The sequence below is a fragment of the Alligator mississippiensis genome, chromosome 2, assembly GCF_030867095.1.
Source record: "Alligator mississippiensis isolate rAllMis1 chromosome 2, rAllMis1, whole genome shotgun sequence".
Classification (NCBI taxonomy): domain Eukaryota; kingdom Metazoa; phylum Chordata; order Crocodylia; family Alligatoridae; genus Alligator; species Alligator mississippiensis.
Genome location: NC_081825.1, coordinates 50,083,729 through 50,102,975, shown reverse-complemented (window position 1 = coordinate 50,102,975; position 19,247 = coordinate 50,083,729). Strand labels below are relative to the sequence as shown.

Here is a 19,247-nt window from a genome sequence, read left to right as displayed (position 1 = left end):
CTTGACTGAGCTGGGAAAATAAAGCTTTCTTTGGGAGTCTAGAGTTGGACATCTGGATGATGTGGCCAGTCCACTTGATACTTGTGGTGTTTGCTTGCAAGAGGATGCTAACTTTGGTATGTCTATCTTCCCATTGGATTCAAAGGATCTTCTGCAGGAAGCACTGAAGGTACTTTTTTAGTGACTTGAGGTATCTCCTATACATTGTCCAAATCTCATGAGGGTCCAATAAAAGACAGCATCTTAAGAAATCCTTCCCTAAGGACAGTATACTTGGAACACTCCTCCACTTGACAATCTGTCAAGAATAAAAGCTGGCCAAGTATGTCAAAGACACACAAATCCCCACCCAGATATTACTACTTATGTAAGGAAACATGATGAAGTGCTAATCTACTAAATTTTTTTTTTTTTTAAATGAAACAAAAATGTAGTGAAGCAACTTGTTTTACATGTTTATAGATTCTGAAGTATGATATCAAGCTTCTCAGGTACAAAATCCACTGGACTAAACTTTAAGACCTAACAAATCTATTTATTTTCAAAAGGGCTGGGGGGGGGAGGGGAGGGCTGCCACCTTATTCATCGGTGTTGTCTAACTGAAGGCACGCGAGAATGATAAAATGTATCATTTTCATTACAGTATAACAGGTAGTACACTAGTTATATAACAACTGGAGGCATCCTGTAGCTAGGTAGCAGAGGAAACTCTTTCACAAATCATTTTTTAATAAGGGACAACAAATATTTATGAATTAATAATAAATATAATATCACATAGCTAAGATTGTTAGGTGTAGTTCTATAACTTTAACTCAGAATTTCCTGGGTTTGTAATTATCTCCCAAATAAGTATTACAGTATCCTTATACTGTTTTTACTCTGAACTATAACTGCAGTTTAATATATTTTCGTGTGGAAATTAGAGAGAAAGGGCTTGTAAACCATTTGCTTCATTTTTTAAAAGTGGGAATAAAAGGATATTCCTAGATCATTGGTAATATGCACATACAAAGGACATATTTTTATGGTGCAGATTTGTCATGATTGCAGACTAAAATAATTGATGGTTAAAAAGTTAGAAATCTTTTGCTTTAAGATAGTGATTATGCTAGGCAATTACAATTGGTTTGTGATTCTTACATATTAAATCACAGAACATTTTTTGGCCTCAGCACCCCTCCGTAACTCCTGAATTCAGAGGCACTTGATTTCAATAACAGTTTATTTATTATAGAACTTAACTTGGCTTTGAGGTACAGGCGTTGAGGGCAGGAGTGAGCACATAGGACCACTTATGTAGTTTAGATTATCATTTGTATGCGATGGTTTAGATAGGGATCATCCTGCCTCAGACAGGGGGCTGGACTAAATGATTTTGGAGGTCCCTTCCAGCTCTACTTCTCTATGATTTGATTTTAAAAAGCTGTGAAGTAAATAGTGCAGAAATACTGTTTACTTCAACTCCCAAAGAAAGTACATACCATAGGAAAAAACCCAATAAATTCTGTAAATAAATTGTCACTATACTTGTTCAGGCATTTGCTTATAACAGGTATTTACTTAATTTAATTGGGGATGAGATGACACTAACTACCTCTCCTATAAAAAAAAAATGTTTATAGGACCATTTATATCATAAGATATTCATAATAATTTAGTTCCATAAACTGCAGGGGCCAATGGCAGAAGGACAAAATGCTTTGGGTGTGGACTTCAACCATCTGAGAAGCATAGCTAATCCTTTAAACCATACGCCCTGATTCAGGTCTGTGATGTTAACACTGTAATTTGTTCTCACCCCTTGATGTTAAGGTCATAAACAAATGGTATTTTTGTCCAACTTTTTTACATATGATATATAGTGTATGTTTACACAATTTTACTTATTTTTACTGCTTACTCATTATTTTAAGACCTTTCTTTTGTTTGACTTCTCATGGTGCTGTTAAACAACGGATTCAGTGCTCATAAGGCCTCATTCAAAAGATCTCTTTGCTGTCAACTTCTTATGAAGCTAGAGGCATGCTCAAAACCTCTGAAAACCCAGCCAGTAGCAGTTCCTCTACCAATCCCCAGAAAGATGGTCAAGAAAGTTACCATATTAACAGCCATGTTACCTTTCTTGCTATGTTCTCTTCACACAGGGATCTCTTTCCCTTTAAAGATGATTCAAGAGCAGCTGTCTGCTAAGCAGTCCTTCATGGGATGGCTCCAAGGGAGCTGCACTACCAGGGGAAGCCAGGATCTCAAGGACCTGGGGGCTAGTGGCCAGTCTGTCCACAGAGGTTGAGGTAAACACAGTTCCTACCCTGGGGAAGAACTGAGGAATCTCTGTGAGGAGAACCTCACTGTTTAATTTTTGCTCTATATCTTCTTGTGAAAGAACTTGAATTCAGGCTTCAACTTCCTTCCTTCCCTAGATACTGCATTTTATGCAAAAATAAATGAAAACACGTATATTTAATAAAGAACTGTCTTGTGATGGCTAGTCAGAGCGCTGGCACTACGACAAAGGAATCTACTAGTTCTAGCACTGAAAAAAAAACCTCATTTACCATGAAGGTCTATTGGAAAACTTGATACTTAGAAACACTTTATTTATCATTTTAACAAATTACAGATAAAAAACAAATCATTTACTATAACATTTAAATTCTATTAAAAAAAAAATATATATTTTTCTCCTGATCTACAGCTTTTTGAGCAGCTTATTTTGGCTTGCAGCTGCCCCTGCAGTGCTCTAAATGGGGCTGAGCCCATGCACTCCTACTAGGGGCAGCCCGCACTGTGCTCCTGTCCACACCCAACAACAGCACTGTCCCGGCCCCGAGCACCTCCCCGACCTGCGTGCACAGCTTTCCAGCAGGGCTGCTGCAGCCACCTGGGTACTGCTTGGCTTCCCTGCCTCTTCCTCCTGCCCCTGCTGCATTACTCCAGGCAGGGGGGAAGCTACACCCAGGCAACTCCTGCCTCGGTGGCTAGAGCTGGAGCCCCACGCACTTTCTACCGACTCAACTCCCTGCAGGTGGCTGCTCATTGTGCCAGGTGGGCACAGTGGGTGGGAGCTGGAGCTGAAGCCCTGTGCGCTGGGGCAGAAGCCACCCGGCCACAGCTCCCCACTGGCCTGATGTGGTGCAGCAGGGGCAGGAGGAAGAGGAGCAGCTGCTAGAGCTGGGAAAAACTGAGCAGCACCTGGGCAACTGCAGTAGCAGAAGCAGCGAGAGCAACTCCACAGGGAAAAACTGTGCGCACTGGCCAGGGTCAGGGTGCTGCTGTTGCAGGCAGGAGTGTGGGCTGCCCTGGGTGGGGGCGGGCAAGGCATGGCCCCATGTGGAGTGCCATGGGGGCAGCCATGGGCCAGGTACAAATCAATTGGTGGGCCAGATTCAGACTGCAGGGCATATTTTGCCCACCTGTGAGATAGGTCCTCAGTAGGATCTTCAGGGAAAAAATGTCACTAAATCCTCCTAAAAAGAGACCACAAGAAGCTAATGTTTCCATTGTGCTTGCTGGGTATTGCAGAAACATCTGGCTATTTACGGCAGGGTTTTAATCTCTTGCCAGTTCTCACGTGTGTCATCTCGAATCATCACAGAAATTTTGAATGCAGATGGATACAGATGCATATTAAGGAAAGTTATTTTACATGTGTAAGGTAATTCTTCATTTTTGCCACTACTCTGATGGTAACTGCTGGGGGAGGGGGTTGCTATGTTAATGATCATTCTGCACCTGATGAACACACTTTGTAATCGCCTCTATGCTAAGAGGAATTAATATATGTGCAGCAAGTGAAGATTAGGACACTGACTAAATAACAATCATTTTAATTTCTGTTATGATGCGAGTCATTTTTGTGATGAAACACAAAGTCATGTATTAACCCATTTCTAGACCAGTCATTTCCCTGCCACTGGTCAGAAGAATGCAAAGTAAACAACTTAGTAAAAGGCAACCTGGACTTTTAAAATTAATTCAGTTTTTACTGATCTGTAATATTTGTAATATTTTTGGTAGAAAGCCTTTGAAAAGCAGCTTTCAGTGAGAAGTCTGCTGCCTATCCATTTAAAACCAATTGTAAACAAACACACTTCTTTTCAAACTTTCCACAGAAAGCTGTTTTTCAAAGACTTTCTACCAAATATTACAAGTAGCAATAACCATGGTAACTTTGTTTCTAAGGCCTCCACATGACCCTAAGTCTTGTATAACCACTGTTGGCAGGAATAGAAAAAGCTAAAATTCAGAAATGATCTAATTTAATAAGCCTCTCATTACTAGCTTGTAAATACAATATTCCATCAAAACTCTTCCCATTAAGACTATTTTTTGAGTACACAGAAGCAAACAGGCTATGGCAGCAGACTTGCCCTAGAACTGCCTAGCAGGAACTTAGGTGCTTACATATCATCAAGATGTTTGCTTTCTTTTCCACCTTCTTTTATGCAGCTCTACTGGTAAGGCTCAAATAGCAACATGAAATAAAAACAAGGGATTGACATTCTGACCTATTCGAACAACAATGATGGCACTGACTTCAGAAAGAGGAAAATAATGCTACTAATGTACGAGTTCAGCTGTAGCCAAGTGTTAGCTGGGTATTCCAGAACTAATATTTCTAAGGGCTCATCTACGTGAGGTCTCAAGAAGCTATGGGGAAATTAGCTAATGTGAAGTCTGTGTTAAGTATATGGATACAGCCATTTATTTGTAGGTACAGTAGGCCTTGGTTGTTGTGGTTTGAGAATGTCAATCTAATGTCATTTTCCCACTGAATAGCAGTATTCACAAGGAAGGTATAATATGCTTCAAGTTATGCATAACTGATTTCACCCTTTAGATTAGGGGTGCTCAACTCATGTTCCATGGGCCAGATTCAGCCCCTGGAATCATGTCATCAGGCCCATGGGGCTCCCTATAGGTCTGAAAATTTGGCAATAGGGGAATGGTTGCCACTCCTCTGCTGGCAAACTTCTGGATCAATGAGGAATCCTGAAAGCTGGATAACGTGGCCCTGTGGGCTAGATCAGGTGTGCAGGGTAGTGAATGTCCCCTGGGCTGGGCAGAGGCAGAGGCAGTATTGGGTCTGAACCTGGTATGCAGGACCAGGGAGAAGGGGGGCACAGTGCCCAATCCGAGTACAGAGGGCCTGATCCCAGCATGCTGGGCTTGATCCTGGCACACAGAGCCTGATCTGGCCCATGGGTCAGCCCTGCACTGCTCATCTGGTCTGCAGGGCTGAAATGCTTTGACACTACTGCTTTAGGTGATCCACTGTAACTTTCCTGCTATGTGTACAAGTCACACATTATTCCATTTTATTGTTATCTGCATCTATTTATGTGCCTGCACCAGGTAGACAGGTGCAGACATGGCCTAAGAGTAATAAACAAACAGCTTCCTAAAGGTTCTCATAAGGAGCCTGTGGTCCAATTATACACTCTGTGAAATCCACAGGAGTTCTGCTACCGATTTCAATGGCAGCAGGATCAAACCATAAAAGAGAATCATGGTGATTATAGTATCTTGAAAGTCTTACCACTGAAACAGGTTCCATGGCTTCTTGCTTGATCGGGACTGGGTCAAACATTAGCATGTTTTTTAGGGAAAACTTCTGATGCCTTTGTTGTCCTGGGCTACAGAAGGGGAAAAAAGAAAAAAGTGTTTTGGAAAGTTGTAGGAATGGTTAGAATCAACCCAGAATTGTTTTATTTGGAGCTTGCTCCTCCTGTTAGATCAAATTTATTTGATTTCATTTTTCCAAATAGGTAAGTTTTATATACTCCACTGCTTTATTACAAAATAATTATTTTGTGATGTCATTTAATGTTACTATAATTTCAGTAAAGCTCTACACACCAATCATCTGAACAAGTTCAGATATACCTCCATGCCGTATTTGTCAGAAAGTAGTAAACTTGTTCTACATACGTACATATAAATAAAAATGAAAGGTTAAGTTTTATTATTATAAAAGCTTCCTATTAATTCCACAATACGCAAAGCATAAACTATAGTCTCTAGCCAGTTGTCCTGATGGTGGTGACTAAACACTGCTGCTGCAAAAGCTAGCCACACAGAGGGAGGAAACTTAAGAGCAAGGCCATTTTAGAAATGCACAGCAGGCATACTGCCAATAAGACACCACAACTGATGCATCAGCTGCTTCCCAAAGAGAACAGATTACACATCTGCCACAGTCAGTTGGGAAACAACCAATATTAAAAGCTGTGCTAGTAGTAAGTTTCTATTGAAACATGTTATATGAATACATAGATATATCTGAATTATGTTAAGTAGGGCTACATACAAAATCCTGTCCAGCCTGGCCTCAAGGGCTGACAAAGTATTAAAGTTGACAGGCAGTATATGGAAAACCATTTCACCATCCTAGACAAGCTTTATGTCCTACACTGAGTGGGAGCATTAACAAATCCAACTACTTCCAGTAGGTGGTGCTACATACCTATAACACTAGGATTCTACCATGTTACATCAGGACATTTTCACTGTAAGATTAAAGCTCACTAAACAAATTAAAAGGCTTTAATGGTAGCTGAAAAGTTGTCTTATGAATTAATGAGTTAAAAGTATACATGCTTCAAATTGCCAAATTCCAATTGTTCCACACTAATGAGCAATCATGCAATAGTTAAATCAGTGAGCACACCTTAGATAAAATGACTTTATATATCTAAGAATGATTTTTTTTCCATCCATCTCAGGGATAAAAGGAGAAAGTTTAGTAATTTAATGAAAAACCCACTCAAACTTGGGTTCCTAAATAACAGAAGGAAACAAAGCACCGTGAATAAAAATTTGAAGCGTAAAACTAAGCATCAATATAAATCACCCACGGAAGGACCTGATCAAACCAAGTTGAAAAAAAAATAAATAAAAAGAAACAGATAATAGTTCAAAGAAAATGCCATTTTTTTCCAAATTAAATGCAATTTTAAAGCTGGCAATACTTGATACAATCTGGATTGCCTATATATGTTCCTCTGGAAAAAAAAAAAAAGGAGAAACAATTATGCTCTCTCTCCTGTAATTTAAATGAGATTTTTTTTTTTTTCAGGTTGTGAACATTTTATATCATCTTCTCTAATACTAAATCTTCCTACGTGCCATCATATGAAAGAAATATCTGGGGAAACTGACATATCTACACCTGATGATATAGAAGGAAAAGCATGTTCCAGAATATAAAAAGCCTCCTCTGCATGCCGGCCCTCATTTAGGGGAATTTAGAAGAGTTGCTTTCAGAAAGTTTCCAGAAACTTTCCATTTTTAATTTAAATGGTATAGTTAAAATGACAACAAATAACCTTTTTAAAGCAAAAATACAAAGTGAAAGGAATTCCAAGTCATCCATTTTTCCCTCAACCACGTCTCCTGCCACTGTTGCGGTTCTGCATTTCCATTTTTCAGGGCTGTTTATTTTCTACCTGTTACTGGGTGTCAGTGGGTGAAACACTTTATATGGCTAAAGAAAGTTACATTCTCATGCTTCACAGCACATGGGTATGGGCGAGTTAGAACGAAACTGATAATAGAAAGTGTAGTGGACAGAGTAAAAGTGAAAAGTTTTTTTTCTTTAATCTCTTTCAGTTAGAGTAATTTAACAATAGTAGGCTTAAATTTCATTGCTGTATCATGTATATGCAAGTACAGTATTTCTTTATCGGGTATTATACTGATTTTTTTAAACTATAGTTAAGACGAATACCTCTCCCATCCCCCTCCAGCTAGGTGGTAAGAATAAACTGATTTTATAGGTAGATCATTAAAATATGTACAATATTTTGGTCCCATGGGTTTGGGTTATAAAACGTATCCTTCACCTTATGTAAACTGGTGCGACTCCACTGGAGTCAATTTACACCAGCTGAAAGTTTTACACTAGGTTAAACTCCCAGGATGCGTGATGGATTTCTGGAAGACTGAAGTATCCTCCAAACTATCCAAGTCACTCTGAGGAGAAATCTAATCATTCATACATAAAGTGAATTACAAATCAAAGAAGAGCCTTTGTCTTTTACAAAATGGTTAGTTTTTTTGCATTAAAATGCTTTTTATGTGGGTAAAAGAATTTAAGCTGCATGTAATCTGAAACTAAATAATTAACTGTGATCCAGTAGGCAAACATTCCACCCTTTCTTGCTTTCTTTGCTAACAAGCCACCCAGTTATACTTTTCTGCCTCCTCCCATACACTCCACCCTATGGATCTTTGCCAAGACAGCCCAACTTGTCCAAACAGGACATGGCTCTTGATAAGACTCTGCTCACACCCTGTACTTCAGAAAGACAAGTGAAGTAATTGATTTTTGTATGCAAATAAGGACAGGTGCAAAGGTCTAAGCAAAGTCTCCCAACGTTTTCATATCTTATCCCAATGAAGAGACAACAAGTAAGAAAAAGAAAGACCTTGTCCTTTAATAAAGTCTGCTACATCTGATCCAATTTTCAGTGATTCCTTCTTTCTGAAAGGAATCTTACCATGAAAATAGTTAATTTTCTTGTCAAGATTACTTTTAACTTCTACACAGGGATGGTTTGTTATTTCAGAGATGTGGATAAAAGTAAGTGAAAGATTAAAAGTACTTAACACATATTCTGACAACAAGGATTTGTACAGACTATTTACTCTGGATAAGATTTGCCAATGGGCAAAGCAGCCACAGAATGCACTGCACCAATGGCTGTTTTGCAACCCTGGGGAAGGGCTGCACAAAGCAGCTATGCAGGTGTGTTCTGCATGTCTATATTCAAGGAGCAGGTCCACTCCACTCTGTGAAGCTACTATGCAAGAAGGTGATTTAGAAATGCTAGAGATCTCCCAATGGAGATATACATAAGCTTTGGCTTGTGTTCCAGTGAAATATCTGGAATAGTCATCAGTAGTATGACCTCCGTTATGCCTGTGGACTGGGGGGCAGAGGTGGGGGGGGAGGGGTGAAGAAAACAGATTCTGCCCTTTAACCTTTGCACAGTACCTATACAAAGCTTGTTTAGTCAGTCCTTGTGCCTGGGGAAGGTGAGACTGTCAACTTATGGTGTTGCAGGGGTTTAGGCTGTAGCCGTGTTGGTCTAAGGATATAGGCAGACAAGGTTCCTTGGGTGAATTTGAGTCTCAGGCTTTGTACAGAGACTGTAAAGTATTACATTATAATTTGATGATATACACAGAATTACTACTTCAATGACTGTGTAGTGGGGGATGGGGCAGTTTTTGCAACAAAGTATTTAGGAGCCAACTTGTTTGACCAATACTTTGCAGTTCTGCCTCTCTGGAACTAATTCTGATGATCTGAAACTACTTCTTTCTTCATATCTCAAGCCAAACTTCCCCTGTTATTACAGAGAAGTGGTATTATCAGACGACCCCACTGTTGAAGTCTGTGAGACCCTGCATGAGAAATACTCTTCAATGTATCTTTTAAGGATAATTAAACAAAGAAAAGCAATTTGAGAAGAAAATTCCTTGGAAGTGTAAAGAAAGTCCCTCCAGACTTGGTAACAGAAAATATTATATGGATAATACTGGCTGCTCATCAAAATCCTGAGTCAGCAAAATACACAAGTTTCATTTATTTCAATGGGAAGTAAGCAAGAGCTTTACTGAACTAGCTCCCAAAATAGCAGCAGCCAAAAAGTTCTTATGTATATTAGCACTTAGAATCAGCTAGATGCGATAGAAAACACAAAAGAGTAAAGGCCTAGGGTAGGGATCCAAGTTATGCACAAACCAGTTTAAGTGATTGGAAACCACTTTAGATCTATAAACACAACAGAAGTTCAGTGCACATAAACCACTTTCAAAATGGCCAAAACTGGTAATACTACATCTATCCAGATTTATCAGACGACTTAACTGATTTAGGTTAAATTGGTTTATTGAGTTTGTCCCAGAACCCCTCCAGATTCAAGTGAACTCACAGTCCTCCAGCATCCCAGGATGCTTTGTACCTCCCCTGCAAACCCCCTCTTGCAAGGAGGGCGAGGCAGGTTAGGCTTGGCCCGGCACCAGCTGTCCGATCCAGCCCGGCAGGGAGGCATGCTCTAGCACACCCTGGCTTCTGGCTTGAGCCACTGCAGGCATGTAGCTGCATTTCTGGAATCAAAATGAATGCCTGTTGACTTGCTTATCAATTCAATCTACACATCTTAGACCAACCTGCAAAGATTGAACCTATTCAGCCCTGGGCTTTTTCACTGTCTGTACTTAGCTAGAGAAGATAGTATAGAGGGGAGTAGAGTGAAGCAGTTGGCCTAGAAGGAAAAATAGTGGGAAAATTATAAAGAATTGGCTGTATAACAAGAAAAAAAAATACCAATGGGTTGCCTTTTTTTTTTTTTTGCATTGGATACGCAGTGGCATTTGGTAACAGCTGGTAAAACAGACAAGAAAACTCCAAGATAAAAGAAAGTTAAGATTAGGCAGAAGGTTTGGTTGAAACTTTCCTCCACATGAAAAAGGAGCAAACTGAAACACATTTTGTGTAGATGCCACTAAATTGTTTTGGTCCAAAAAACCACAAGAACTCTCCCAAATGTAAAGTGTTTGCTTTACATTTTAATATCCATTTTTTTAAATCAAAAGGATGTTTCATTTCAAAATGTTAAGTTTTCAGCCAATAAACTGTTTTGCTTGATCAAAAATACTTTTTTGCAACTTTTTTAGCTGGTCTTTTCTCTTACTTCGCCCCCTATTTTTCAGGAGTGTCAACAAACTGACAAAAATCAGTTATTGACAGTTTTGTAGAAAATGCTTCAAAAGATATACATTTCCCATTATTAGAAGCCACTTTGTCTATAACTACTTTGATATATTAATGTATCAGAAGTAAAGGAGGACAGTATTTAATATTTCAATCAAAATTAAGGGCACACTCTATATAGGAACTCTATAGTTACCCATCTGAGAAACCATCCTAGCAAATAGTCTCTAAGGATACTCAGAAAAAATAAGAAGTTTTAACTGAGAAAATGTTACAGCCATGGAACCTTGTGCAAACATTGCATCTACTGAACTGAAGGAAGAAAGGGAGAAAAATTCTTTAGCCACCTCTTGTAGACAATACTCTCCCTTATCAGGGCAGACTGCTGTCTGGTTTCCTGTCTCAAGCTACTGCTCACAAGGAGAAAGTCTAGCAATGAGAACAGATCTGACTTTTAAAAGCAAGTGAAGTATGAAGAATGGTATGACACTTTTCCCCTGGCCAAACTGAACCAGAAGAAAAAAAAGTTAATTTTGAAGAGAATTGAAAAGAACAAATATAAACAGAGCCTTCCTACTATTCTCAGCTACCTTTCACTAATAGAGGCAGGAAAGAGCATTAGAGACTTCAAACATAAAAATGAACCTATTTTTATGCTCACTGATTTATAAAAGCACTTAATTTAAATTATAACTTATATGTTTCTTTCAACCACTTAAAACATACATTGACAGGTAGAACAGAGCCCCATCAAGTCAGAGAAATAAGGTTCTGTGTTTATAACCACAAGAGTTTAGTCATTTGCTAGGATCTTAAAAAAATCCCAGCATTAGAATAGAAAATGTCATTCTCTAATATTAAGTTTATTCTTCTACTTGCTCAAACACATTCAAGACAGATATTTAAATCTTTGACAACATAAGGCAAAAAAATCCAAACATCAAGTGAAAAGTCAGTAATGATTTAATAATAGTTAATGCTTTTAATTTTATTGAAGATTTGAAAATAGAAATGTCCATGCACGTGTGTGTTTGGGGCAATTAAAGAATGAACGAGTGAGAGAGGATGGTAGGGATGGAAGAATGATTAAACACTGGATTCTCCAAGACTGGAGAATTGATTTCTACATGCACCAAAGTTTGATAGCTGACTGCATGTACCAGATAAACTTGCACAAATTTTTTCAATTATGATGTGATTTAGTGTTTAAAATCTGTTAAAGCTTTCTCTCTCTATTTAGCTAACATATTCATGTACTGGTTTCCCCTGGGACAGATCAACAATGACTATTAAATCCCTACAAGGAAGTCTTGGCACTAGAAGAAATCTTAATAGGAAGGGTTAAATTTGTTCCCAAAACCAGCTCTGCCAAACTTCATATTCTGGACTGGAGGCAACTAGCCTTGGAATGAAAACACAAAGCTCCAACATTAACTGCATAAGAGAGTTTTATTTTTAAGGACCTTTTGCTAGCAGTGTTGCTTAATGTTAAAAACTTGCTCTACAAAATGTATGGCCTTTTGAATCTCAGTTTAAGATTTTATATCAAAAACTTTTTCTATAGAAATTGTACTACAAAATTGACTAGGTTTGGACACAATAGTAAACCAAAGGTTTTGATCTTCCAAGAAGACAAGATAAAATAAGAATGAAGCTGAAATTCTTGTGCAGAGTCGTTTACAAGACAGCAGAACTGTACCTATACACTATGCCATACAGTTTTCCAGCACTATCAGTTATTTTTACTATTTTCCTTTTTCCCAAAACAGAATAATATACACATTATTTACAAACACAACTTACCTAATTTATTAGCTTCTGAGATCCCTTGAAATAACTTTCATATAATTTGTATTTCTGAAGAGACAAAAAGCAAAATTAAGATTACTGGCATATAGGGTATGCATATTTTTAAAAATAAGTAAGCCATTGCCTTTAATATAGATTTAATTACACTTTAAAAAGGGGAAGCTTAAATAAGTTTCAGATGTAGATTTCAATGTAATTACATTTAACATCTATATGCTATCTGCAGCTACACAGATTACTAGGAATAAATAAAGTAAAGAAGAATAGGCATATATAGGACAAAGCAGAAACATCTTTGTATATAAAAGAAAATGTATACCTTCCATGCACAAGTGACAGAAAGGAAGAAATAATTAATCTCTTATTTCATTTAGGGTCTGATTCAAAGCCTATATAAGGCATTGTGAATCTTTCTACTGATTTCAATGAGCTTTGGCTCAGGTCCTTAGCTCTTCTCCAGTCAGCCCCAAGGTAATAGAAAGATTTCTTATGCTCTCTTTTTCAGTTTTTACTTGCTGTTTCTCTGTTTCTTGTATTTTCCCTGCCATCAACAAAGCCAAGAAGGGAAGTCTACTCTACTCTACTCCTTCAAAAAAAAGTGTTCAGAATTTAGCAAAATATTGGACCTCTTTAACCCAAACAAAGTTTTGTTAGCATTTGCTTGCATTATTATCTACAGAAATGTGGATTTTCTAGTTCTAGGTAACAGCAACATGCTTCCTTTCACCCAACACTGTACAATTCTACTCTTGATCTGAATTGGAATAGAGAGTGGTATCTTCAGGTTAGATAGGGACAGAAGCCAATATATTTATAAAAAGTAAATACACTGGTCTGAATTGTATAATGCCACTGTTAAATGTAAAGACTAATACAATTCTATGGCATGAATGCAATTACTCCAGACTTATACTGATGCAAGTGACAGAAATTAGGCTTATAGTTTTTTTAAAACATTCACTTATGTATACAATTTAGATGCCACCCTTCCCAACAACAGTTCAGGTTCTATGAATACAGGTTCAGAGTAAAAAAAGATTACAATTATTTATTCTTCCATGCATTAAAAGTTAATTCAGACATCTCATGATGACATAACACAGGCATCTTAAGAAATCATGTGTGTGTAGAGACATGATAACTCACTGGGTGGGGACTGGGAGTTGAGGGGCAGTGACAAGGGGCCTGGACTAGGCTACTGATCTACCCAAAAACAAGTATGAAACAGGAAAGAGCACACATATGCCACTTGGAATGTATGACGCAAACCCCAGCCTTGAAACAAAGAACAGGAAACAGCTCTGCTGGCTGTGTGGAGAGAAAGCATAGAGAAACATTTAGGCGGCCCTCCCTGACCCTATATTCATGAGCAGCTGGAGGTTTTTAAACAACAACAGTGGGTGGAGGTGTTGGTTCACTGGGTGTGAATAAAAACACTGTCTTTATGCAGGAGACCTGCCCTATTTACAAACAAGCAAACACCACTTGCTCCCTTATGTTGTTAAGTGTAAGTATTTTAGATAGCATGGGCATGATGATTAACCCAAGTGTCTCTGGGATTTCTTTTCTGCCTATACACTGCTAATATTTAACCTCAGTCTGGTTCTACATCAGGTCACAGTCCTAACTTACAGCTGAAAATTGAAAATCTTCTTCAAAAGGAAAAGAAAGAGCAGAATCAGATTATTACAGGAACTAATTTTAAAAGGCCAGCCTCTAATAGAAATTAGTTGGTTTTCACTGGAAAAATTCAGTAGAGTTTATTGGCTGATGACAGAACCCAAATTTCAACTGTGAAATGCAATTACTACAGCAATTAATATCTGATAGCAATTCTGGCTAATTTTCACTTTTCAGAAGCACTCGCCTTAGCGTGTGTGTGTGTATATATATATATGATTATATACAAATAACATAATTTTATAAATTGAACTAGCTTAGTAAAAATATAATACTTGACAGGTCATAAAAAACACATTACTAAGAACATCCAGCAAACTACTTGAGTAAGAATCATTAGATAGTAGGGGTGAAAAAGCAGATCTCATGAAGATAATGCATCAGAATTAGACATTTCTCACACAATTTCATTCAGACCTACAGCTCTACTGAAACTCTTGTTTACAAAATACTTTGAACTAGGTTCACATTGGGGGCCAGACAGCTGCTGTACTTGATATTATCAAACGTGAGAAATTGGTGCTGATGGATTAGCATCATAGTAACCATGGTAACCACTCTAAGGTTTACTTTAATAACTGCAATTTAAGATATACATGAGATTATAAACGGTACTGAAAAATTTACACAGTAGTGTGTGGGTTTATGTTTTACAGTAGTTTCTTATTTCCTCCATACTTATACTTGCATTTCCAAATGATAAGTGGTATCTGGATATTCAGGTAGACACCCTCACTGTTGTTAACTGGAAAGTGTTCAACTACTTCATTCACTCTTGCATCACTGCTTACCTGTCCTGAATACTTTTGATTTGGCTGATAAATATAGCCATTTTGTAGGTGTAAAGGAGGGGAGTTTCTCAAGCTTTTCAGACATGAGGCACACCTTGAAAGGTTCAAGGCATGAGGCACACCTCAAGAGACCCTTCAGAAAATGCTAGCTCTCAGTCTTCCCTCTCTTTTGTGCTACAGAAAAACAAATGAGCAATCATTCCTTGGCAAAGAACTCAAAAGATCACAGTAAGTCAGTATGATTTAACAATATGGATTCCTATTTGAAATCTCTGGGTTTACCTTGCAAATAGTGTTTGGACACCTGCAGTACCTACTAACAGTCTACTATTACTACTACAACCAGCTACCTACACCAACAGTACCTACCACTGTGTACCTCGCAGCACCCTTGAAAGGATCTACAACACTGGTTGAGAATCACCTGCCTAAGGTGTAGTCACAATACTGTCTCAGATCTGTTACTTACTATACAAAATTTCAATTTCCACATGGAGGGAAAGACTGCTTAACATCTCTCCCCCCAAGCCTTAATCCTCTAACTTGCATTAACGTACATTAAATCACTGCAAGCAAAAACTTATTTACCTGCTTGCAAGAAGAAAAAACAATGCCACCCAGCCAAAAACTGTTTTGCATTGTTGCATCCAAGTGATATCAATCAAACAAAATAGTATATTTTAAGAAGAGCAAGAGGAAAAGTTAGTTTGAAGTAAATCTCTCCGGGTCAGCCAAGATTATTAAATCCAGATGTCATTCCTCTCATGCAAGAAGTTCCTCATAAAACAACTAAGGGACATATCTTAAAACTATCTTGTGGAAAAAAAAAAGACATTTGCAAGGAGCAATCCCATTCTTTATTTTCAATAACTTGACAATGAACTTTTATGGACATTAAGTTACATAAAATCAGAACCACAAAGCTCCTTCATCATTAGGCATCCAAGTTCAACTTTTTCATAACAATAAAGCAGAGCTAAGCCGCATGAACTGTGACACTTCCCAAATTTCCAGAGCCACAAGGCTACTATACAGGAGGTTGAACACAAGCTGACAAGGCACATACATTAACCAGATTACAGTGAGGGCTGCTAAAGCAATTGCTTTCTTTAAAGAATGTCCAAGTTGGGAGAAACATGACTACAAACTACACACCCAAGTTTGGAGAAACACTCATTTGGGTGTTTTGGGGACTGGACTCGATGATCTTCTGAGGTCCTTTCCAGCACTAATATCTATGAAACCTAATGTCTATGAAAAAGAGCACTGTTCAGGATTACTTGCAACTATCTGTCCAGTTCTGGCCTGGCTTCTTAAAAGAATAGCACTTCTTTGACCGAGTTCCCCCTCCAGCAGTGTCAAACACACATCTGACAAACAGCCAATATAAATGCTCCCCTTCCCATTTACGCTTAGAAAAAAAACAAAACAAAACACCACTCGGAATAAAAGGACGCCTATTACAGACGTCCCGTCCATTCCCTGTTAAACTGATCCTCACCTTCTAAGTATCAGCGTTACCACAGTCATGAGCCATCTTAATCTTTTTTTTTTTTAAGGCGAGTGTAAAGCGGACGAGGGGTAAATGAGGCAGAGCAGCTGGGTTTCACAAAGCATTTTGGGAGCGATATCCCACCTGGTGCAGGTCCCTTGTAGGTCAGTGCTAAACCAGGGCTCACTCTAGTCCTTACAAATTGTTGAGTAAATGAGGAGCCCTGATCTATGAGACACGAAAGCAAGGAGAGCCGAGCCCCGCTGTCCCCCAGGCCGACGGGGAGGTCTCCGGGCCGCACTGGAGCAGGGCCCGGGGGCGGCCTCTCACAGGACTGGTGCAAGCCGGCTGCAGACGGACCCCGAGGAGATGCTCTGGAGAACTGACGGTCCCCGGGGCCGCCACCAGCTGGTGCTTTCCACCTCCGCGGCTCCCCCGGCTCCCAGCGGAGCCCAGGCCGGCGCGGGGCAGGCGGGCACTCGCTGCCGGGGGAACAATGGAGCGAGGCGCCGGGCTGGGGCTGCTGGGGGGAAGCACCGCCTGCACCCCTCCGGGCACGGAGACCCTGTCCCTGCCCGCCTCAGGCGCCTTGCAGCGCCGGCAAAGTTTGTCCGGGCCCGGCCGCACTCACCGTCGGCGGCGGCGGCAGGCGGCGGGCGTTGCGCGGCTCGGCGCTCGCTGCTCCCCGGCTCCTGGCACCCGGCTGCGCTGTCACATGACGCCGGCGCCGCTCGCTGCCAGGCCGCCTTGGCCGGCGGGTGAGCGCGGGGCGGGGCGGGGCGGGGGCAGGGCGGTGCCCCCGCCCGCTGGGTGGAGGCTGCGGCGGTGCTGGCGGCGCTCACACTTACGGAGCCCGGCCCGGCCCGGCCCTGCCCCCGGGGCAGGCAGCCGCGCACACACTCATTACCCAGCACCAGGGCAGGGCGGGTCTCGGTGCACTGCCTCCCCGGCGCGTCAGGCAGAGGCGTGCGCCGCCCGCCCGCCTGGCCCCGCACCCCGCCCCGCGCCCGGGGACAGGAAGGGCGGCGCGGCGGCCTCGCAAACACGGGCAGTGGCGGCAGCGGGTAGGGCTGGGTTGGGCTGGGCCGGGGCCCCGCGGCGCTGCCCCTCCCAGCCCGGCTGCTGCCGCCAGAGGCAGACGGAGGAGGAGACGGAGCCGCCCCAGGGACGCCCGGCTGGCTTGGAAACGCGGCAGCTGCCGGGGTCAGGGCAGCCTGTGCTCTGTGCAGCCGGCAGAGACCCTGGCACCGTCCTCCCCGCGGGGCCGAGGCAGCAGGGGAGAGGAGCCAGCCTGGGGGCCCTCCCCGCGGGGAGCAGAGAGCACGGCCCTGTGTGGCACCGAGCGCAGATCTGGGTTGGGACACAGCAGTGCAGGCCTGGCCCAGGGACCCCCGGCCCAGCAGGGACCCCGGCTGTAGACCGACCCTGTGCCGGCGGCCCACGAGAAGGTCCAACTTCCCTCAGGCCGCAGCAAGGTCCAACTTGTGCTCTCGGCCACTCTGCTGCAACTCTGGATGTAGACAGTTGTCGGGGCTCACCGTGGCACCATTGTAGTTGCATCCGTGAACCCCAAGACTACTGTAGTTTTTGGCTTTTTTATTTCGCTCTGAAGCCCTGAGCCTGCAGGTAGTCATGGGAACTTCAGGGGAACCATTGTTGGCCTCCAGTGCTCCCTGGCCTGAATAAAGGGTTTGGTCCTCCCTTAGGGTAGCCGTCATAGAGGGCATTCCGGTTTTCTTCTGCTCTGTTCTCTATTGATACAAAGCCCGGTGCCTTTATGTCATAAAGGGGTCTGGTTTCATATCAATAGAGAACTATCAGACTGTCCTCTACAATGGCCACCCTATCTTCCCTGCATGCTGCTGGTGGGCTCAGTAGCAGTCAGACTATAGGGGAAGGTATTGACCTTGCCCGCAAAAGTTAATGATCTGACTCTGCTGTAAAGCAGTGGTTTTCAAACTTCAGGAAGTTGTTGAACCTTTTTCATATCAATTCTGGTGCAGAACCCCTACCCCTAACCTAAAGACTGATGCAGAGCCAAGCGACCTGGCATGGCAATGGCAGCTCACTGCCCCCTGGCTGCCTCCAGCACTATTCCCCATCTCTTTTGAGAGCCCCAGGTGAAGGATCATGGAACCCCACAGTTCCCTGGACCAGTTTGAAAAGCACTGCTGTAAGGTGTGAGATACAAGTGAAAAGTCAAAGGCTGTTCACATTTTAGAGCGATACATAAATGAGCAGGACATTTATTTATGCAGATGCAGCAACAGTGCTAAAGCCATATTTGCACCTTATCTAGAGCTAATTTGCTTTTCCCTAGGACATGGTTCCCTAACCATGCAACTCTTGGTTCTCTGAAAATGTGCTGGGTGCACAGTGCTTTATAAATGGACAGATTTCATTAGATGCCTAAGGAGTGAGTTAGTGGCCTCACTTTAAGAACTTGGTTTAAAAAATATTGGCCTAATGTTTTAACTTCATATTTTAGGCTAGGACTCCAGATCTGTGGGGCTATGAACTTATTTCATGTTCAGCATGATCTGATAAATCATTTATTGGCCTGAGTTACCTGTAATTACCTGAGTTACCTAAAGTGACACCAGGTAAGTGATTAGCAGGGGGTAAATTCTACTTTAGTAAGGCCTGATTTTGCAGTGACAGAGTAAGAGCAGCTGAAAGCCAACGGTGCTTTCTTTGAGGACTGGAAGTGTAATTTCCATTGCAAGTTCAGGGATTTATAATATAGAGG

General features: G+C 41.3%; 1 protein-coding gene across 4 annotated transcripts in view; it reads right to left on the bottom strand.

Annotated features, from left to right (window-relative positions):
* The window catches only part of KLF3 (KLF transcription factor 3), a 46,143-nt gene extending 28,930 nt beyond the window's left edge, over nucleotides 1-17,213 (bottom strand). The window contains exons 1-3 of one of the 4 annotated variants that reach the window (XM_014594953.3): nucleotides 17,130-17,213; nucleotides 12,530-12,583; nucleotides 5,543-5,639 (exon numbers count right to left, since the gene is read on the bottom strand). In XM_014594953.3, the coding sequence (XP_014450439.2) occupies nucleotides 5,543-5,599 (57 nt within the window). In that variant the 5' untranslated portion in view covers nucleotides 5,600-5,639; nucleotides 12,530-12,583; nucleotides 17,130-17,213. The other 3 variants (XM_059721634.1, XM_059721633.1, XM_059721632.1) reach the window with 3 other exon arrangements.
* Between the last annotated feature and the right edge of the window lie 2,034 nt (nucleotides 17,214-19,247).